The sequence below is a fragment of the Pezoporus occidentalis genome, unplaced genomic scaffold, assembly GCF_034315485.1.
Source record: "Pezoporus occidentalis ecotype Australia unplaced genomic scaffold, CSIRO_AGI_Poc_V1 ctg62, whole genome shotgun sequence".
NCBI classification, from domain to species: domain Eukaryota; kingdom Metazoa; phylum Chordata; class Aves; order Psittaciformes; family Psittacidae; genus Pezoporus; species Pezoporus occidentalis.
This window is the reverse complement of record NW_026915966.1, coordinates 522,327-545,045: the sequence shown is the minus strand read 5'-3', so window position 1 is coordinate 545,045 and position 22,719 is coordinate 522,327. Positions and strand designations below refer to the sequence as shown.

At 45.6% G+C, this 22,719-nt stretch overlaps 2 protein-coding genes across 3 annotated transcripts in view; one reads left to right on the top strand and one right to left on the bottom strand.

Moving 5' to 3' along the window:
* TMEM94 (transmembrane protein 94) overlaps positions 1-6,585 on the bottom strand; it is a 50,399-nt gene extending 43,814 nt beyond the window's left edge. The window contains exon 1 of the mRNA XM_062639852.1: positions 6,448-6,585. The gene's annotated coding sequence lies outside the window, so the exon portion shown is untranslated. The remainder of the gene's footprint in view (positions 1-6,447) is intronic.
* A 150-nt stretch (positions 6,586-6,735) lies between these two features.
* Positions 6,736-22,719, top strand: part of GRB2 (growth factor receptor bound protein 2) — a 59,088-nt gene continuing 43,104 nt past the window's right edge. Inside the window, exons 1-3 of one of the 2 annotated variants that reach the window (XM_062639850.1) lie at positions 6,736-6,935; positions 7,055-7,163; positions 20,217-20,431. In XM_062639850.1, the coding sequence (XP_062495834.1) occupies positions 20,354-20,431 (78 nt within the window). In that variant the 5' untranslated portion in view covers positions 6,736-6,935; positions 7,055-7,163; positions 20,217-20,353. Of the gene's footprint in view, positions 6,936-7,054; positions 7,164-15,096; positions 15,256-20,216; positions 20,432-22,719 lie in introns of those variants that run through there. The other variant, XM_062639849.1, reaches the window with a different exon arrangement.

Genomic DNA, 22,719 nt, shown 5'->3' with positions numbered 1-22,719 from the left:
ATGAGGGGATGATTTTAAGGTCACTAATAATAAAAGGGCTGAAAAATAAATCAATGATTCTTCTTTTTACTCCTCTCTGACAAAAAGATGGATCTACTGAAGGATTCTGCGCCGTGCTCTCACTTGTTCAAAGCTAAGAGCCTGAATGTCTCTCTGGATCTGGACTTCAAAAGGATAATTATGTGTGACACAAGTGGGTAACTGGGAAGCCAAAGTCACAAAAGCAGAACAAGAAAATATATTCTGGACTCCTGGTGCTCATCCCATGGAGCCTGTAGCATTAGGAGCCAAGGGTGGCTGTGGCAGGATGGCAGGAGGCAGGGTTTGCTGCACTGCCCTGAGTGACATTCTGGCTTAGGCAGCAAATGAAATGTGATCCTGAGTACAAGCCACACCATTCCTTACAGTTCAGAGCACATCATCCTCGTGCTTGGGAACATCACCCTGAAGTCCCTCAGTGCCAGGAAGCAGGATACCAGGGTATCCTACTATGGTATCGTCCAGTGTGAGGCATCCCTGCCCATGGCAGAGGGGTTGGAACTAGACGATCTTAAGGTCCTTTCCAACCCCAAACCATTCTATGATTCTATACACAACAAGGGTGTTAGAAGATGAAAGATTGGTTGGAAAGAGTGAATATTCCCTACCCAGTTAAATTCAAAAGCTGTTACAATGAACAATTAAAGAGCTTGTGAAAGTAACCAGTGGTGCGTGCAGCACTGCTCCATCACCAGCATGCTGTCCAGAACACGAACAGACTGACCTGGAACCCAGAAGCAGTTTCTCTCACATGCCCAACTGAAGGTGCTAACAATGGTTGGACTGGATGTTTCACACAGAGAAAGCAAGAAGCCAAGTCTCTCCTGTGCCAATCTGGATATACAAACCGAGTGGAATGTTTCATTTTTCCAAGTTTAAAAAGGGCTTTAATTTACAACCAGGAATTCCAGACACAGCTAAGCCTGGACAGGTTGGAATAGCTTAGCATTAGGACAACTGAAGCCAAAAGGAAAGACAGGCTACAGTCATAAACCATCCTCCCACAACTGCTGCACCAGGATTGGCACTAGAGCCATATAAAATGTGGTTTGTGCCTGCCTTCTTGTAAATCAGAATTCAGCAAGACAAGAAGTCTGCAAGAAAATGGCAGGAATTCTGCCACACCAACAAAAAACCTCATCAGCATTAGAGAGGATTTTGCAGACATTCAGAACACAGCTTCACACAATGAAGCTGAGGCAGTTGTTTCTGTAGGCAACCTGCAGATGTGCAGAGCTGTGCATCCATCCACTCCATCGCCTCCCAGACTCTTGTAGTTCCCACCACCAGATGTGTCCCTCCACCACCCCTACCCAATAGCAAGGAATCACCCCACTCTGGACCGATCCCAGGAGCTCTGTGCACTCCTATTTCTTCCACACTAGCATATCTGCCTGCCTCTGCCCTCCCTGTGTGTTATCTCTCTTCTGCCTGCCCAGGCCATTAGTCACTCATGCTGTTGATATGTTAAACTGGGCCACACAGGAGGGCAGAAATGAAGTGGGGCTTTGCTGGAACATGTCAGTGGGCGTCAAGTATTCAGCCACAGAGAGAGATGCCTAAAGCTGCGGTTGCTCTAATCAGACTCCAGAGGCTCCAAGGGCAGCCGGTTCACTTTCCCAGCACACTCTATCCTCCTCAGGATTCTCATGTCTAGAGCAGTCCATGGAACTTTGAAATGGTTGGATGTGGTGTCCAAGTTTCATCACGCTGCATTCAGCATGAGAAATACTTCCAAATCATTCAGTAGAATGAAACCCAATATAGGGTCCCACCAAGTAACTCAATCCAGTGCACCTTTCACTAACAGCAAATGAACTTTCTGGAAGTCCTGTATGCTGAACTAGGCCAGTAGTTACCACACAACTGTGTGGAGAGGTCTGCAATGCACTTAGAATGTCTATTTTATATTTGTAAGAATAAATGAGGTCACTGCTCAGATTGCCACGTGCATCTGATACCTTTTAAAATCTCCCATCACCCCAAAGTCACTTCTGTTTGCAAGTGCCCTGAGCATACAGTAAGTCTTATAGCTTGATCTAAGAGTACCAACAAGTGTTTGAAACGTCCTTCTGAAGAGCAGCTTTACGAGGGTCCATTCAAACATTTGTCTATGAAACCACCTTTCAAACAGCACTGTTTTATGCATTAGAGTATTTATACAGGTAATAAACACTGTGCTTGCAGATGCTCCTTTGAAATCCAGGGATTTCAAAGCATGACAACTTAACCAAACCTCACAACATCAGTATAGTGATATTTAATAAGGAACCGTACAGCATGATACATGAGGTACAGCACTCCTAAACCAACTAGCAAACAGAAAGATCAGATAACCATACAACCTACAGACACTTGGAAAGAAAAATGTGCTTCAGAAGCTGCAAGTCTTTAGGGAGGAAAATAAATCAACCTAATGATCCTGCTTTCCCTAAATGTTCCATCACTGGTGTTTTCATGTTATTTACTGAAAATTCCCAACATATAGTCTATGAAAAATGATGGGGAGTCTGAGCACTTCTTGCTGCCAAAAGTGGACTCCTCAGGAGCAGAAGCCTGAGCTGTCACCAAGAATAGAAACACGGGGGAACAGAATAACCAAAAAAGCAACTGCCTTGGAGAGAATGGCTTAGATTAGAGCTGAGGGTTTGATAACAGCACAACCACACAGTCCTCATGAGTAGCTGGTAATTTGCAACATGGGCACGTTTGATCTATGGACTTCCAAAGATGTCCCAGGTGGAACTGTCAATGACTTGCTTTGAGACTCACTGAGAGCACAAAGTAATTCCAGCAAGTGAGCTGGCAGCCACACTTCTGGTTCAGTAGCCACTTGTGAAAAACCTTGTCAAATATAGGGCCAGCTGAACATCCTCTGCCTCACTAACCCTAGATTATAGATAGGGATTAGCGGATCTGCCTCAGAGAGGCTGTGAAGTCTATTTATTAGTATCTGTAAAGTAAGTGAGATCTTCCGAATTAGTGCTGTATATGTGGTAAGTATTACCAACTCAGCAGTGGTCATGTATCTTGTTTGTCCAAGTGTTGACTTCACACTTCCCTTCCTAAATGGCAACAATTAGAGATCTACTTCACCTTGAATCAGGAATAAGATTAAATGAACTTAAAAGTTTGTCTTCCAATTGCCAAACCTGCCTTTTGGAGGTGAAAGTACTTGTGTTTAAACCTTACTCAACAGTTTTCTCAATACCCAGTACTCCTTTTTTCAGCAGAGAACGTGCACATTAGACTTGTTTCAAAGGGCAGTGGTGGCTTAAAACAAAAGCTGAGCAACAAGGAGGTAGAAGGGGAGTAGGAAATAGTTAATGGCAGGTCTTTTCCTATCTAGTTGATCCTGTGATTTGGCACACTTGGAAGAGCCAGACTTGCAAGATTAACATTGATAAAAGATGTCACACAACCAAAAGAAGGCATTTATTTTTGTTTTAATTTTGCTCTGGTGAGTTGAGAATTAATTGATTGATATGGTCAAAAGAACAATCAGATCAGTCTACCTCCTGCTTCCACAGGGGCTGATACTGCTTAAAGGATAGTAAATCTGAAAGATCTTCGCTATGTTAATTTTTCCTTACTTTGTTACGAGAGTGTTTGGGAATTAAAGGATTGCTTCATCTTTTCTGCTTCAGGTACCCTAAGCCTGCCACGGAAAGAGACAGCATGTGTACAGTTTGGATCAAATGCAACAAAAGGCTCAATTGTGAAAGATGGAGGGGCCCCTCCAGCCTCTGCAGAGCACTGAGACATCATCTGCTTTGTGGCACGATGCCTTGAATGGCAACTAAAACATTTCACAGCAAATGTAGGGAAGATTTCACTGCAAAAGTGGCAGCTGTCACTCATCATTGTGATGTTGGTTATTACGGGAATCAGGATTGTATAACTCCCTCCATTAAAACCCATCCTGAAATGCTACAAACCCACAAAAAGGCAGCAGCCCAAAATAAGATTCAAAAAGCTTGTGGTGTATTTATAGAACCTTCCAGCAAATCAATGTTTGCTGATGTACACTGACTCAGAGATAAAAGTGTGCAGCTCTTTCTCTTAACTCCAGGTTATAAATGAGGGTGTTGTATGCATAGTTTATAGTAAATCTAGGCAAAAAAAAACAACCCACACCAGTGTTTGCCATGCGAAGATATGTAACAATATCATGCTGATGGGAGGTGTTCACTGGGAGTTCCCCAAAGCAGCACCTGGAGGGCATTAATCAGACCAAGCTCCTACATTCATGCAAAGCAAAGCACAGCCCTTATGCAGAACACACACTGATCAGTTCAAGAGATTTGTGTATTTTGCTATTCTCACAAGCAGCTCCATGAAAGTTTTATGATGAACATTTGTCTGATGAACTGTGTCTAGAATTAGAGCAGTGAGCTGACTCACTCTCCTGTGAAAGGAAAACAGAGGAGCCCTTTACATCTCCTTAAGAACTACTCTCCACTAGTCACTCAAGAGTATTACAGATAATGCTCCAAAGTGCCATAATTAGCATACAGATGGTCCCATATACACTATCACGGGTGTTACCCCAACCTAAATCTTCCTCCTTGCAGCCTCAGGTGCAGAACAGTATTGCCCAAACCCCCTCAGGCCTCTCTTTTTAGCCGACCCTATAGAAGGACTTGCCTTTTGGCCAATCCCTCATGGCCCAGCCCTGCTCCTGGCTGGTCCCACCTAACCAGAGGGGTGATATAAACCCTCCCCATCCCACCCCTCCCTCAGGGCTGTGTTTCTGGTGGAGCACTGTGGTCTTTGAAGTGCTTGTAGCTGCTTCTAGCAGGTACTTTGGGTAAGATTCTAACAGAAGTAAGGGTGGTCTCAAAGATACACAGTCCTAAACAGTTAAGAGTGTAGTATGAAGACCAGAGGAAGGAGGTTTGTTTTCTTGGTTCCACTTTCAGTAGCAATATTGATTAGCTTTGTAACCTAGACTAAAAGGGGCTAATACCTTAATCGGATGATAAAAAATGTTGGCAATGTGTTTATTTAAAAGGTCATGGTTAAGAGCAGTATTATATAGTGTTTTAATGTACTTATGTAAAAGACAACAAAGAAATACAAGGTACTACTTTAAAGAACAGAAGATACTTTGCATTAGTGTAGCTATTTATGTGTATGTCTGTATTGAACAGGCTTCTTAGAAAGCAAATCTTGGTTGCTTAGTAGGCTATTCAAATTTGGCTATATTTGAGCAGGCCCTGTAGTTCAGTGCAGTACAGCCCTTTTTAAGGAAGCTTGTTTCTGTATAAACATGCTCTTTTAAGGAACCTAAAGTGTTTCATAGAGGTCATGTGCTCCTATACCACTGCATGTCTTTGTATATGAGCTGTCTGTTCAATCAGAACTTACTCTGCAATTGCTAGGAGATAACAGGATTTTAGGCAAGCACAGAATAACTGCTTCCTTGTCTCAAAAGTTAACACTATGTACTACTTGGTAGCGGCCTTGGGGAGGTAGAAGGGTTCTATCTTGGTAAGTTTTAAAACTGGTCAGAATAGCTTAAACTCTTCCTTAGCACAGGCTGTCCTGTGAAGGCTCAGTGAGTCTTGTAACTGTGTGCTCGAACACTATTCACTCTTCTCTGGGACTTCCCTTCCTCTCTGGCTACTTTTTAGATAGGTAATATCATCTAAGACTAACTTCTTGTTATTTATGTAAAGGGAGTTTTACCTGGGGTTGCTAGGCCTTTTCTTATCAAGCATGGCCGGTGTTATTCTGATATAAAGCTCCTGAACAACAGATTAACAGCAGTAACATAATCCAAGAACTGCATGGATCACAGCTTTTGGAAATACCACACATGGATGAGTATCTGAGGCAGAATGCAGCGTGCCATGGACTCCTGCTGAGCAAAAGCCTGCGATGAGGTAGGAGCAGGAGTGAAGCAACCGGCTGAGCCGAGGAGTCCAGGCAAACTCCTGAAGGCTTTTAAGTCGGAATTTGGGGCCAGGTCTAAAACCTTTACGCGGAACACAGAGCTGCAGCCGGAGCACTCGGGTCAGGGCTGAGGGGCCTGGCGGGGGATGCGCTGCGAGGCGGAGCTTGTCCCTCAGCTGCTGGGGCAGCTCCGCCGGGTGCGCTGAGGCGCGAACACGTGTGGGAGCGGCTGTTCTCGGTCTCCTTCGTTTCCTCTCCCTCACAGGCCGCTCCGGAGAGATGCCAAGAGAGGGTGCGTGAGGGGAACGGCGCTACGCGGGAGCCCGGGCCCGAGGGGCGGCGGGCAGCGCGGCGGGATCGCCGCCGGCTCTGCCTCGGGCCTCCCCCGCCATGGCGGGCAGCCTCCAGCAGACCTGGGGATCCCGTTCTGGGAGCGGCCGGCCCTCCCGGCGCCGCTCCCCCACGGGACGGAGCCCGGCCGCGCCCCGCCGCCGCTCGGCCCGTACTCACCAGCCGCGCCGGGCACTCTCGGCGGGGAAGCCGCTCGCCCGCCGGGCCTCCCCCCGCGCCGCCGGGGCCGCCATCAGGGTCACTGGCAAACGGGACGTCACAGCGCTGGGGGACCCGCGATGGGGCTTCGGGGCGGCCTCAAGAAGCTGGTGTCTGGTTGGTGAGATCCCGCGCGGCCCCCGTATGCCGCGCGCTGATTGGCTTAGGCGGGGCGGCGCGCGAAGCCAAGCATCCGCCCTGGCGACAGGTCGGGACTAGCCCTGAGGGGAGCGTGGGCGGGCTGGGGAGGGGTGGCTCAGCCCCGGCGGCAGCGCTGAGGGGAGCGGGCGGCACAGGAGCGGTCCCGCTGGCTCCCGGGTGCTGGGATGCCGTCATAGGGACGGTGCTGAGGGCACCGAAGTGACTCGGGAGTGAGGGGAATGTGTGAGGGAATGAGGAGAGCCCAAGAGTGGCCCGAGGCGTCATCCCCTTGGCAAAGGCAGGCCGAGGTGGGTCCCCCTGTCACGGGAGTGTGAGGGAGAAGGGGTGTCCCTTTGCCAGGGCCGTGCCTCTGCAAGGGGAGGGTGACACCTGCAGATCTCCCTTTGAAAAGCCACTTTTACCGCAGGGTAACCAGCGGGCTGGCAGTCTCTAAGGAGCCCTGAGGTGAACGCACACGCTGGGTGCCGGGTGCACAGGAAGCTGTCGTGGACCGAGCACACAAACGTACCGAGCCGGTAATCTTAACGAGAAATCTAAGCCGCCGCAGAATCTGGAAAGGAAATCAGAGGTGTGAGGCGGAGATGGCCCGTTTCTGTGCCTCTGTGCAGAGATTTGGGGGTTGTCTTCTCAATTCACAGTGGCTAAATTGAAAAGATGCATGTTCCTTAGCTTTAATTCCTTTCCTCTTCCTGTAATTCATTGCAGAACGTGTATTATCCCAGGTTGTGATGCAGCAGTTCCCATGTGAGATTTTGCTTTACAAAACTGATGATCATTAGTGTATTAAGCTACAGGTGCAGTTGTTTGCGATGTTATGGCAATAAATTGTACAAAGGCTCTGCACTGTTTTCCCTGGAGATGCAGTTTTGGATGAGGAAGTAGTGTTCTGGGAGCATACTTAATACTCCTTTGAGATACTACTTTCTTGGTGTCTGGAGACACAGAGAGTGCAGGAGTGTGATTTCAGCTCTTTTTAAATGCAGTCTAAATTCTGGCGAGGAGAATGGAAGCCACAAAACAACTGCTTTTCCTGAGCTTGTTATCCAGAACAATTCCCTAGAATCAGTGAACAAAGAAACCCCACAATTCTTAATATGCTTCAGTGATGCTGTAAGTGATTTTGGTTTAAAATGGCAGGTCTGGGGAATTTTATGGTATTATTTAGAGATGAGATTACACCATAAAGAAAGGGAAGAGGATAAATATGTTACTGGAGTTGTAATAAGATGGTGTGTTGTGCATAGTGCTGCATGAGCATCTTTAGTTCCTCATTATATTGTTCCACCCATAATAAAGTATAGTTGATAAGTAGAAAGTTGTATTTAAAGGTCAGAGTAGAGATACATCTTCAATAGAGATCTGGAGTCTGGACTGTTTTCCCTCTGACACTGATCCCCTGTGGGTTTTGAGCAAGCCACTAATAAAACCTGTTTTCACTCACAAGTATGGTGTGGATAGAGTTTCTGTCAGTGAGATGTGCAGTTATAGGAGCTGATATGCTGGACCTTTAACCTATTTGTGCTTTTATTTCCTCCTTAATAAATCTGATCTACCAGTCTCCCTCAGGGTGATTTAGGGACCTAATGCTTGAAGAGCATGTTGAGATTAAGTGAAAAACACTATCAAAAGGCATTATTACCAGGATGGTTGGAAGAGCAGAAACACCCTTGAATTGGATAATATGGCTATAGCATCAGAAATAGGACAGGTATCCAGGGAGTACTTTTCCTGTGTCTTCTAGTACTAAATGACAAAGGGAAAGCTCAAAAGGCAAATGGTGTAAAGTACTCGGGAGGTGCTAAACTGCTCTGGTTTTTGGATTTGAGAACTTTGGTGTAGAGACCTGTTCTACAAGCAAGCAGTGTCTCTATTTTTTTAATGTTAGGGTTGTGAATGAATGCTCTAAAGCTAAACAAGGTAATGTTACCTCTGCATGTATGGGTGCTTTTTCCACATCCTTGTACTTCTTGGAATTGTTTCACTGTGTGAAGGCCTCCTATATCATTTTGGTAGGAAGGGAGTTTACAGAAATGAACCAGCTACTGCAAACATCTCTGTATAGTCTGAAAAAGCTTAATTTCATGCTCCCCATGTCCTCAGCGCAGGGATATACTGTCTCCTCTTGGGACTGTGACATATGGACAGAGACATGGCTCAGTTTGCAGTAAGCTTCCGCCTCTGGTTTTCAATGCCTGACAGATCCAGGAGAACTATTTGGCCTCCCTGCATGTGCCTTTCAGCCAGTGCTCATCAGTGTGCTGCTGTGGGTAGAGCAGACATGAAAATTTGTGTAGGACCACTTTAAAGCAGGTATTGTATGCAAAAAAAAAATCTTTCTTTGCCTTTTTTTTTTTTTTAGTTAGTTAAGCTCTCTGACAAGATGAAGTTGCATTTTTAATCAATATTTGAGTAGCATTTCTGAACAAATAATGTATAAATTGGTGAAAAAATATTGTATTGTTTAGGCAAGGCAATTGTTGTGTGTCTGATTCCCCCACCCCTAGGTACATTTCATGATAGATGCTAGGAACTGACCATATTTCTAATATGTCTGTAATGATAAGAGGAATTAAAAGGGGAAGATTGATACAGAGGCTGCGGCTTAAAAGCAGTAGTTGAGCTGACCAACACCTCTACCAAAGCTGAAGAGAAGATAGTATTTCATTTTAGCTAAATGATACTCCTTACCCGCTCCTGTGTATTATTTAATAAATAAGGGAGATGTACCATAATTCAATAACTAATTATAAAAGACACTGCATTCCTCAAAAGAGAGAGATTCTGCCTTTTAGTAACAAACAGCATCTGCTTTGTTTTTCTCCAAACTGAAAGGTAATTGAACTGACAATTCCAAGCTGTCCTGAAAATGACAGATGACTGAACTGGGAGTAGGAAGAAAGCAGAAGCTCTTTTGTACTGAAGAAAGGGGAGATGACACACTGTAGTTGGATCTGGTTCCCTTTTACAGATGTCTTTCAGAGGTTAAGCAGCTCTGGGTGACCTCGGCCAACTCTTTATTGTTGAATTTCTTAATGTTGGCAATGGCCGTTACAGTCCCAGGTAGAGCAGTATTTCCTACGTTGTCATTTTTATAACAATCTTTTTCTTTCTTCTCTTTGTGACCATAGAAACACATGTGGTACAGAAGAGAATCTGCTTTTATTACATTCTTCCCAGCTCACTGGGAAGAGATAAGACTGGAGTGGTTTTGTTTTGGACTATTTGTTTTCTGCGTAGTTTTGAGTCTAAGCTGACTTTTTTTGTTTGCTGGTCTATAAAAGTCAAAATAGTCCCTGTTTGTCTCACATGGTGATTAAGCTGCTTCACAAGTGCTCTTGAGATCTGTAAAATGGTGAAGCTATTTCAGCTGTTCTGTCTGGGTCACAAGCACCAGCACATTTACTGCACTTGGACAGATTCACAGAAACAGGCAGTTGTGGTAACGTTTCAATATGTGTATGAGAAAGGCATTAGGTTTGAAGGAGGGAGAGCTGATGGTTATAGCAAGGCTCAGGAATCAAGAATTAGGAATTTTGTTCCTAATGCTGCTGAACATTATTGTTCAGCTTTGGACAAGTCCACCCTATCTCTGCTTCCATGTATACAGAATATATTCTGTGTTTACATCTATTATATCCCTTTGATACTGCTTTTATCACTAAGAAAACTACAAACTAAAATGAAACCCGCTAGCAAAGCAGTTACCCTTGGTCCATTCGCTATCTTGCTTTCCAAAGAACAGGCACAGAAAACACATCTGGACAGCCTTTTTCCATAGCTTTGCTGTCTGAGTCTCTAATTTGTGCTGTCACACAGTGTTCCAGATACAGGCATGTGTTTAAATCCTTTATCTAGACAGGAAACCTAGATCTGGAATTAAGGTTTTAAAGAACCTCTACTAATACCAGTTAAGCCTATAAGGCTCTATCAGTAGGCCAAGCTTGTTTGGTGACTATTTTAATACTTAATTATGAATGAAGGCAGTTTGTTGCCTTTTCTGTCTGCAGGTAGTATCAGCGGGTCTGTTGCATGTGGGCTGAGATTAGCACATAGATACTAGGTTTTCTCAAGGTATTTAGCATCTTCCTAGAGCAGGTCAAAGTCACTGCTCTTTGGTTGCATCAGGCATGTTTGATGAAGCAACTTCCACTCCAAGACTCAATCTTGCAAATGGGATAGTTTTGGATTTTAATGGCTCTGGCATGATTATTACACTGAGGCCAACACGGGGTGATGTGAGAAGAAAAAGGCAAGAAAATAATGTTCATGCAACAAATGTCAACAGCACCATTCCAGCATTGTCTCCTTGCTGTGCCTACGTTCTTGGCATTCCGCTATTTGCCGCACCCACTTTATTCCTGTGTATCTTGGAGGTATATAGCGAGTCAGTTCTCCTACAGCTGTCAGGACACTCTTATGGCATTTCATTTTCAGCTTGCAAGAAAATTGATCAGGGCTATCTTGAGTTATCTACATCTATTCTACATTCCCCCAGCAGATTCTCTGCATTGTTTTCTATGGGAGGAAGCCTTCTGTCTTGGTTCATACATCAGGCTGCTAATATACAACTTGGGTAGCACATGTATAGTGTTATGCTGTGTGAGCTGCAGCAATATAATGCAGAATCACAATGTGAAATTTTAAGCATCTTCAGCTGTGTTGAGTGAATCAAGGGTTTGCTTTGAGGAGCTGAAAGAAAAAGATCACTGTAGTTCTTTGAAATCAGGAAATGCCCCTGAGGAAGAAAGGTGTATCAGTAAGGTGTTTCGTTACAGTTATTGTGCCAGATGCCATTAAAAAATCATTGCAATGGACAAATCCATAATTCATGATGACCACAGATCCTCATGTCTGAAGAGAATGGGCTTAGGAACAAAGGCTACAGAAAGGATGAAGGGAGTTGCCTTGGAGAGCTCTAGCCAGGGAGGTTTCCTCTGCCTGGGGTAGAGCAGAGATAGAGGCTGAGGCACATGGAATGCAGGTTCAGCCGCATCGTTGTAAAGAAATTGCTTAAGTGTTACAAGTTTGTCAAGGAGCTGATGGGCCTGTGAAACACCAGCGCTGGTGAAGCAAGGACTTCCTCAAGGCCAGAGGTTCCTTCTGTTAGATCTGGGATGTGATGTCAGCTTCCAGCCACCACTAAGCAGTTCCTACTCATTCTCAACAATTACACCCACCCTGTTTTATCTTTGATAGTATCTGAATTACTCAGATGTTGGGTTTTTCCTCTTGATTGATTAGATGCCTGGGAGAATTTGGGCTCATACAATTTTGCATCAAGCTAACATTACAAATTAAGGAACTGCAAGTTAAGGATCCCTTTTGTTCTCCATTCAAACTTGGGGTTTTCTTGTTGCAGTCTCTTCTGTACCAGAGAGAGATGATTTTTTTTTTTTTTCTGGTCTCTTTGCGTCTTGCACTATCACAAGACAGATCCTGCTGTAGCCGAATTTGCTCACAGTGCACAAAGAACAGGGAGACCAAAAGGCTCCTTCTTTTACTACTCTGTCAGTTCACAAGCTTTTAACTTGTGTTTGCCAATAGAGAGAACAGATATGAATCAAAGCTAGAGCAAATATTTTCTGACTATGAACCCTCTCTAAATTCAATAGCTCTCCCAATAGTTTCTAGTTGCTCTTTTGTTTGAGGCAGAGGCCCCTGGGCTCCAATTTAAGCTCTGATGCTTAGTTTTCAAAACCACCTTTGAAGTTACATGTGTTGATGCTCTCAGCAAGTGGGAGTGAGAGGTCAGTTCTTTCTTCCTTTGAATGAAAAGAAACAGTCTAGAATATCTTCCTGGTTATCATTTAGTTTCTTGCATCAGCCCTACAAAGAAGCACATTTACTGTGTACAGTAGCACTGAGATGGTGACTAAATCTAGGAATATATTAATAAGATCTCAATACATGCCAGAGTTGCTGTTGCACAGAGAAGTGTGTTACAACAACACATGCTGAGTTCATGCATTTGCTGTGGCAATGCTAGGAAGTTAATCTTTAGATGACATAAAGTGGGAGCTCTGAGTCCTAATAATGGAGAAGTTTTCACAATAATTAAATGGCACTGCAAGGACACAGACATTCGTGGAGCAGAGTTTAGAGACTATAACAACATAAGAGATGTGCTATCACTAGGGTTTGTCTTCGTAACATTTGCACTAATGTAACTGCTGTTACTGATGTTAAACTTGTGTTTATATTATCTGTAATTATTGTCTTTAGGCAGTACCATGGCATTAATAGGAATATTCCAAGCAGGAATTGCAAATCTTGAGTGGCTGTTTATACAAAACCAGTTTTTGATTAATATTGTGATTTACTGATAGCACAACCTGGACATTTATGTCTCCAGACTGCTCTGAGAAGTTTGGAAAGGCATCCAGAAGACATGCCAGACACCAAGATTTGTCTTACTCTTAGTTCTTAAAATACTCTGAGCTAATCTTAGATTATACTTTATCACCACAAACTCTCATAGAAAATCCAGGCTATTCCTAGACTACTAAAACCATCTGAAATTGATCCTCTAGCAAAACAATGTCTCTGTTGCCTTTTCCACCCTAGCTTATAGCTATGCTGGGTTTCAGCCTTTGCTGCAGTGAAGCTGCCCACTATTTGCACAGTGAGTTGTGTATTTTTCTAAAGCGTGAATGTGTTTGCAAGCTGGGGAGACATTCTACATTAATTGCTTTGTGAGCAAGTACATCTCAGCAGCTCCTTTATTGGGAATATCTTGCTCTGACCACTTTGATCTCTGCTATTTGTAAAATGTGTTGCTTGTTTGATTTTCTAGGACTGCCCTTTTGAAGTCGGGCAGCTGCAGGCTCCTAAAGTAGCCATCATTCAACTGGCAGCTGTTGGCTGTGTCTGGCTGTTGAAGTCCAGCTAAAAGTAGCTGCTCTAGGTTTTCTGAGATGTTCTTTAACTTACAGAAGGCTTACTAAGAACTTCTAAATGCTCATTTTGAGGTCATACATGAAACCAGAGAGTCTGTAAGCCAATTACTGGGGGCTTGGAGGGGTCTTGGAATCTAGCTCTGATTTCATCAATCTGTGTCACCCTGGATGCATCACTTCTGCATCCTCAGAAAGAACATCTGAAACATCTGTAATATCCTCAACTCCTACAGCTCCAGTTCCCCACCCTTTCCAATTTTTGTGTGAAGTATTGGGAGAATTCACACTCTCCCCCAGCACCCAAATGTGGCAATAAGTTAAAGCCCCTTAAATACAATGCTGTTAAGACAAGAAGAGGACCTTGCTAAGGGTTTTAACCAGAAATTTCATCCCAAAATAACCTCTCAGGAATCTTTATTGAGCATTTAGAATGTGAATGTTAGCAGGCAGTGTTTGCAGACCATGATTTCAAGCTGAATTGTACAAAGCAGTATATATACTCTGATGTTACTCTCATCTTGATATGGTCGGAACCATGACACCCTCTTGCAGAGTACAGCTAGGGAGATCAGCCTGCGTGGTGGCATGTGTAATAGAAGCAGGTTTAATTGGAGGCTGCAAATATGCATCTCAGTCTGCTTAAAAGAAAACATTATCTCTAAATTAGATGTAATCTTGGTGCAGAATAATCCTAAATTTACAGGAACCTGGATGTGAATCCCATGGCTTGTGTCTCAATTCTGTGTATTTGCTGTGCTCTCTATTCCAGTCCCCACATCTTTTTGTGGGTGGCAGAGTGGGGAGCAACTGGAGGAGAAAAACCCAGAAGTAACCCCTGTAACTGGCTCATCCTTTCACTATAAGCCCTTGTAAAAGCCCTCAGGTCAGAACCAAGCTTTCCTCTTTAGAGCCAGGGGAAAGCTGCTTTTATTCCATAGCTTTATCAAGGAATCTGAACAACACCTTTACTGTGTGTTGTCATTAGCCTCTTTTCAAGCTCAAAGAACGTCAGGACGTCAGACAATTGCAGGTGCAATTTTAATTCTGCCCTTGTGTGGATTTTAATTGCAATGCGTGTTCACTGTTGTGTGTTTTTCCTACAGCCTGGCTGCCTTAATCAGTGCTCAGAAGGATGCCAGTTGTCAAGTTATGTCTCTGCCGGGTGTATTCTTTGCTCTCCGAGTCTGATGAGCTCTGTACCCTCGGTGCCGGCTCAAACACCGTGTGAACAAGGCGGGGATTGTCACTGAATCCCTCCTTGCTAGGCTGCCTCGCTTTACAGATGAGCTAGGCATACACCCTGCGCGGTTTCACCTCCGGAGCCCTGTACTAATGACCCCCTTCCCCGGGGATGACGGATACAGACTCCATGCTACCCAGGTACCGCGGCCGCTGCCGCTCCCCGCTCCCTTTCACACCTCCCCTCTTCTTTTCCCCGCGGCTACCCGTGCGCATGCGCGGGGCGGGCTGTGAGCGCGCAAGCGCCCCTCCCGCCTTGGGCGGGGCAATCGCGCCGAGCGCTGACACGGCTGCTCTCGCGAGAGTTGCTGCGGGAACGGCCGCGGCGGAGCAGGCGGCGGGCGGGGGGGGGCCCGCGGGACGGGGCCGTAGCGACAGCCGAGGCGGCGCTGGAGGGGCGGCCGGGCCGCGTGGGGCCGGGCAGGCGGCGAGCACCCTCGGGCGGGGCGGCGGCCCCCAGCGCTGCGCGGTGGTGAGTCCGGGTGTGTGTGTGTGTGTGTGTGTGTGTGTGTGTATGTATGTATGTGTATAGAGGGCGGGCGGGGGGCCGCCGACCCTCAGCCCCCGCCCCGGTGCGCCGCGGGAAAGGGCCCTTCCCGGTGGGGGCCCGGCTCCTCTGCCCTCCGTGGGCCTTGCTGGAACGGGTTAGGGGGGACAGGCTGAGCCCCGGTGCCGCGGCCTGGGCCCCTGGGGTGTTCCGCCTCTCCCTGCTGTGCTCCGCAGGAGCCGCCTCAGCGTTGTCCCTGTTCCCCGCGGCTGTGGGCCCGCGCCCCGGCGGGCCCCGACCTTCCTGAGGCGCTTGTCGGGGTGCGGGTGCTGCGGGGCAGGGCTGCCCCAGGGGGTGGGGGTTGGAGCAAGGGCCTGGGCTGGAGAGGCGTTATCTGCTGGGCGAGATTCGCCGGCTCTCGCACGGCTCTGTTCCGGGGATCCCGCGGACGGGTGTTGGTCTCGGGGCGCTTTTCCCGTCGCCGAGCGTGCATGGAAGTGGGAACTGTTCTTGGGGCTTATTTTTAATATTCCCCGGAAGAGTTCCGTAACTTCAGGCCGCTTCCAAAGGTTAAAAGGTTGTGAATACCCTGTAGGCAGGTTAACATCCATCCCTTTCTTTCTCCAAAGACCTTCTGGGTCATGCTTGAGACGTGAGCTTTATGCTAAAGAGGGACATTTTTCTCTTTGCCACCTCTTTCTCTTCTGAACTTCCTGCTTGAGATGCAGCGTTGGTTTGGGGGGGATAAGGTTTAACGTGCCAATATAGTTTCAAATCATCTGTAGAAGACAAGGATGCAGTCTTGTTAACTCCCACAGCATCTGACTCAGACATCTCTTTATAACCTAAAGAGCAAAATACTCTGTAGCACAGTTAATAACTGGGAGAGCAGTTCATAGATAAATATAGTGTTTAGGGAAGTTAACTCCTTGTTTCAGAAAATATTAAATGCCTGTGGTTGAGGGCCAGAATGTGCAGGCTCACAGATTGTTACTGTTCTTCAAACACTGCAGTGTTTGTAATCCATTTCTCTGCAAACTTTTTGGGTATTGGGAACTTGTGCCAAAAAAGAGACCTTTCAATTATCATTTCTTATGCTGATTATGTCATGTAGTAGTGCTTTAAGTATTTCATAATACCAGAAAGCTTGGAACAGTCAAAGCTGCTTTTACAGCTCAAAACAATCATAATAAAAAAGGCAATAAATAATTTTTTGGCAGAGATAAAGTTTTCTATTACCTGATAAAATGATTTGATCTGATAAATATCATCTGTGCTTTGTGCTCTAGCATAGCTTTGTGCTATCTTGAGTTGTCCTCTGACAAGACGTGCTTAAGGAAGTTGAAATGTATTAACCCAGTAGATTAGGAGTGTTATTTAGGGTCCTGAATGTCTGGAGTTTATATGTTGATAATTTCTATTTTACCTCGTTCATTTCTTGTGTTTTACTTCCTTATTTGGCTAATGTGAATTAGTGCTCTGCCCGTACCAGTTTTTTCTTCCTATTCTTTTGTGTAGAGCCTGTCACTTAACGCTTCTGCGTCTCTTCCAGATGATGTATCCACACATTTTTCTTTCCACCACCCTCTGTAATGTTTTGTCCTACAGCAGCTGATGAAGCCTGGGTCTGATTCTTTGCAAAATCTTCCACTGAAGGGATCTTCTTTCTTCCCTCGCTTTGGCTTTTCTAAACCGTCTGTTCTTCTGTTCCTGCCCATATCACTTTCCAGTGAAACGGTGGAAAGAGAGCAGTGAGAAAGCTCTCAGTTGCTAGAAAAAATGCTGTTTGTAAGACAGACAAAAAGCCTCCCTCTACCTGAGTGGCTTTTGAAATATCTGTTGAAAAGAACATGAGAATTGTTTCCTGTTGGCTACCACAGGCAGGTTTGTATTTGTAATTACTTACAGCCCACCCTGAGCTGCAGCACTCTCTGGTAATCAGAATTTACTGGTAGCTGCATCTGCTGCCTTTGCTTCTCTCCCCCTTCCCAGATATTTTAAGAGCAAAGGAAGTGTCTCGCCCCAAATCACAGTAAGGCAAGAGGTGAAAAACAGAGCAATCTCAGTCATTTCTCTAGTGAGATCATCTGATAATTCTTGTGGTGTGTGTTCATTGTGTTCATATTTTGCCTGTTAGTCCTTCATACCGGTCTGATTCCGTTTGAAGTCTGTGGGGCTGGGGTACACTGTAGTATTGACAGTGTGTTGTTTCTCTGCTGTCTGTCCACAGCAGATACCTCCAGCTGTGCTCTCAGTGGGGAGAGATGAGCACAAGCTGCTTCCTTGTAAGCTGATTTTTGTCCTTGTGCAGTTGGTTTGTATTTTAATAACTGTGTCTGACTGTCTATAATGGCTTACATGAGTAGTGAAAAGCAAATGTTTTCTGAGCGGCTTCAAGGGAATTGATGTTCAACCTTTACCTTTTCTGACATGTGCTGTCTACGTATCTTGGCTTACTATTTTCAAAGCTTTTCCCTAATTTGCATGGAACTTCCCTGTCCAAACTGCAGCTACACTTTTGCTTAAAGTGATGGTTAAAGTTTGGTTCTACACTGCAGCTGCTGTTAGCTCTGGTACCTGGAAGCATCCCTCCTTTACATGCTGACAGTGTATATGATGGTGCTAGTAAAGTGAATGCTTGAAGAAAATTGTGTGATGAATCTCTTTCATCTTGAATTGTGCTGGAAAACTTCCCAACATTGTGCTATTGCTAAGCTCAGGGAAATGCCAGTGTTCTTGGAAATGCTCTATCAGTTTCTCTAAGAAAGCTGAGCAGTAACTCCTTCTGTTAAAAAAATAATTCTTAGATGCTAATGCAGTGGCAATATTTGTGTATCCTAAAGAAATGAACATTTCCCAACTGGCAATAGTTTCTTTCTTTAACTGTGTCTTGAGATTCTTTGTTGTGCAACTTGCTGTTACATTCTTAGGTTTGGAACTTGGGGTTTTCAAGCAGTGTTCCCTTAGCTGATGGTGTTTGCATACCCATGTAGTGATGCCCATCTTTAAATGTAGAATTGTGCTGCTTGAACCACCACAGCACTGCTGCCAGTAATACTTAACCTTTGAGAGGATTAGAATCTGCTGAGGTTTACTATGGAAGGTGCAGGAGGTGTAGAACAAATGTTTGCATTTTCCATTGTTTCACGCAGTTACTCATTTTGCTCCTTAATATTGCTCTAATAGCAGGGAATCATAAACACCATCAGTTAGAAAGTCCAGAGGCCAGGTTGCAGAGATGCGAAGGTGAACACAGTTGGCAAAGAGAAAATGTTCCCGGTGAAGGAAAGCTATTGCTGCTGTTCGTATGAATGTGCTGTGGGTGTGGAAGACTGACATCAGGGCGATGCTTTTTCATCCGCACTGAAACTAAAATGAAGTATTTTCAAATCAACAGAATGTCGCAAAGGTGATGCACTTTTTGGGTTTAGTTATACATGTTGCTCAAACTTGGATCCAGTAGATTTGTTTCCTATGGTTGCAGTAGCAGATTGTTCAGTTGGGATCTCTATGGCTGTTGACAGCCCTGTCAGTCTCACTGACAGTTCAGCAGCACTGTGTAGGAGTACCAGAGTACCAGAGAAAACCCCAAGCCCTGCCCACATGGGGACTACACCGAGCTGGTCTTTTTTTGATCAAAGTAAATCCTGTACATACCTCTTCTCATCCTGCCAGCTTCCTGTGATGGAAATCTCCCTTCTGGGGTTTGCCTCCAGCTTCATTATTTGCTACGGGCAGCCGAAGGTTGGGCAAACACGGACTTTGTGGAACAGGAGCATGTTTATTGCTTCTCTGCATTTGTGTAAGGCAGGTTTCTCTCTGAGATTAGAGAATTCTCTTGCCATCTGCTGCCTTTGCTTGTGGCAGGGCTCCTTCTGGGCCGTAACCAGTGACTGAATTAGCAGGTGCGTGGGTTCACTGCTGGTTGTCACAGCTCTTCTGTCTTGAGTTGTCACTGACAGATACCAGCTCTCTGCTGGGCCTTCACAATAGCTTTGAACTTACAGACTTGATTTTCTCCTGATCCTGTACCTTCTCTGCTCTCCATCATAGCTGGAGTTAGATTATATCCTTCCAATTCAAACCCAAGATCAAGATTTAAGCCTTTCCAGTGGTTTCACTGTTCCTTGCTGGGTTTGATGTCATTCCTTCTCTGTGCTCCTAAGAGATAAACAAACATCTTGATTTTCATGCTGTGCATTTGAAGTGCTTTTAAAACGTTCTGTTGCCGAAGACACTGGAATTTTGGGATGGCTTCATGTTAGAGTGAGCACAAACTTTTGTCTCTGTGTAATATTATTTGAGGACGCTTTGGTGGGCATTTCAGTTCCAGGAAGGGTTTTTTAGAGCGGACCCCCAGAAGCCCTCTGTGCTTTGTGTCACTGTATTTAAATCAATGGGAAAAAAAACGAATCATTGCTGTCGGCTGTATCCTCACACCCGTCCTTCCCGGTGCAGGGTGCGGGCTGTTCCTCTCTGCAGCCGGCGGGGGCTGCCGGGGCTCGGTTCGGTGGCCGGGCTGTGCTGGGGTGATCAGAACCGCGAGGAGCGGGTGTCTGCCCGGGAGGGGCCGTCCCGTTGCCCTGCGCTCCCGGGGCTCGGCAGCCGGGCGGAGCGGCGCCGGCGGCGGGCCCTGCCAGCCCGGCTGCCCCGCGGGCACCACCGGGACGCTGCTGCCGCTGCCGCCGCCCGGGGGCGAGGGCCCGCGGCTCCTCCCGAGGGCCGGGGCCGGCCGCGGAGCCGCCTCCCGCCCCCGGGGCAGTCGGAGCGGCCATTGGCCGCGGGACGTGTCACTCGGGGGAGCCGGGCCTGGGCGAGCGGCGGCGGGAGGAAGCGGCAGCCGCGCCGCGCCGGGCGGAGGGAGCGGCGCTGGGCGCGGCCCCGGCCATCGATCCGTGCCACTTCCCCTAATGGCTCGTCTCTTCCTCCTCCTCCCCCTCCCCTAGGGCGGATCGTCCCCCGGCCTCCCTGTATGTGAGAGACGGGGCCGGCGCCTCGGACGGAGCCGGGCCGCGGGAGGAGCGGAGGCTTCGGGGAGCGCTTCCTGCCCACCGCCCGCACCGCCGTGCGCGGCAGCCCCAGCATGGAAGCCATCGCCAAGTACGACTTCAAAGCCACCGCGGATGACGAGCTGAGCTTCAAACGGGGGGACATCCTTAAGGTAAGCGGCGGGCGAGGGCTCGGGAGTTCACTCCTTTGCCCCTGGGCTTTTCAGCTTCTCTTCCTGTCCGTAAGACCTGACCCTTTGGGTCCCCAGGGACCGCTGCCTCCTCTTCATAGGATACCTCAAGATTTCCTCAATCCCAGCCTTATCTCTAAGAGCAGGAGCAGCAGTTTGGTGTCTGTGTTCATCGTGCATCCCAAAGTGTCTCATTTCTCTCTGTTCTAAGATTGGAATATCTGAAAACTTAAGTCATAAACATGGTAGCAAATAAGCAGAAGTACAAACCGATCTCTACGCTGAATTCCCTTTGAAGAGAGGAAATCCCTTAAAGTGATCAAGATCAATTTAATATTCCTTTCCTTTGCTCCTGCCAGAGATTCCAGTAGCAAAGAACAGTGATTGGATTATTTCTCAGTAGATAATCTTTAGCATCAGGCTGTCAAATATTGGCACTGAGTTTTATCTTCAGTCCTGATGAGCTCCAGTGATAAGCTTGTGGCTGAATATTTAATGGATCAGTGCAGATGTAAGTGGATGCTGGAGTGCATTAGAGGAATTCTGGTCTATAGTTTTTTTTCAATATATCAAAGGCTTTTTAGGCTTCATCTTGGCTGTATTAAGGAATTTGATACATATTTGAATTTCTAAAGCTTTATTTAAAAAAACTGGGTGCAGAACAAGCGGAAAATTTTCTGTTTTGCATAAAACCCCCTAGTGCTTTGATTTCAGTGAAGCAGAGCTCTGAGCTGTGTTGCTCCCAAGTCCTTAGAGCCATATTACAGAATGCTTTAATGGAGCTTCATTCAGAGTCAATATTTCCCCATAAGATGGGCTTTACCCTTCTGGTATGATGTATTTTAAGCTGCTTCTTTCTCAAATGCTTTGAGTAGAAACAGTGTTGAGAGGTGCCTATCTGCGGATGTAATGCTGTAACTCTGTGTGTGCTGACAAATCAAGTCCTCAGACCTCAATGGGATTACTCATATGCGCAAGATTTTTGCCAGGGAAGGGCTTGATTTTAACTGTTCCTTGAATATAAGTTGGAAAAAACCCAACCTTTATGGATAAACTTTTGCCTTTTATAACTGATATTTCAGTAACGTAATTGTGGCTTTGTTAAAAGAGCAGTAAAATGTGTGGCCATCAACAGATACAGGTTGCAAAAATGTATCCCACCTTTGAGATAACTGTATCTCTGTGTATCTTACTCATGCCTGTCTCATACTTGGCCTAAAAAGACCTGTACGCCTCCATTCCTCTGTTGTAAATGACCAGAATATTTCCTTTTGCTGCTTTTAAATATTTAAGACTGTTAGAGTTTTAGAAGCCTCTGTGATAATCTTGCATTTATTTTTCTTAACCTGAGCTGTATTTGCCTGTTTTGGGTTACTGCTGCCCTCAGCTTTCATAGTGTATTTGAGGTCAGTTTGTAGAACATTCTGAACAGGAAGGAAAACCTGAAGGATAATGAAATATGGTTTATTTTAAAGTGGATTCTTAATTATTTTGATCTAGTTTAGTTAGAAATTTACTGAAGTACATGAAAAAATATCTGGTAAAATTTGCATTCATTTAAAAGCATTTTCTTCTCTGAGAATTAAAGGAAAATAACTTATTTTTTAGACTTTGGAAAGTTTAGTCTCTGCTAAAACTCTTACAACTACATACAGTGGCTGATGAGGTGTCCCTGCCCGTGGCAGGGGGATTGGAACTAGATGATCTTAAGGTCCTTTTCCACCCTCACTATTTTATGATTCTGTGATTCTGTATTCCTGAGTCCTAGCTCTTGATGTCATCCCACAGGTTCACATTGTTCCTAGTGACAGAAACATGGTGTATGTACGGTGTTACGCTACAGTAGTAATTTCATTTTTCTAAAGAGAGGGGTTTTCCTACCCTACACAAACCCTAGGCTGAACACTTCCCCTTAGTGTTGATGAGCAGTTCTTCACACTGTATTTCAGCTCACGTTCTGAAAATGGTTGCAAACTTGACAGATTTCCTCCATAGAGGAGTAAACTGATTTATAGAAGTGGTGAACTGCTCAAGATTATCACTAAGGTCAGTGGAATCTCTGGAGAGTTTGAGGAATCCTTCAGCACTCAGCTGAGTCCTGTGCAGCATGGTGAGGGTCACTGGCTGAAGCTGGCAAAGTTCAGACAAATAAGCCAAACCCAATTAGAATCGTTACAGTTCACTTTATTCAGGCTGACAAACCTCTGTGGGGCTTTGTCATTCTGAAAGTCTGGTTCACTTCAAGTGTGTTTCAAGTTGTGGAAATGAAT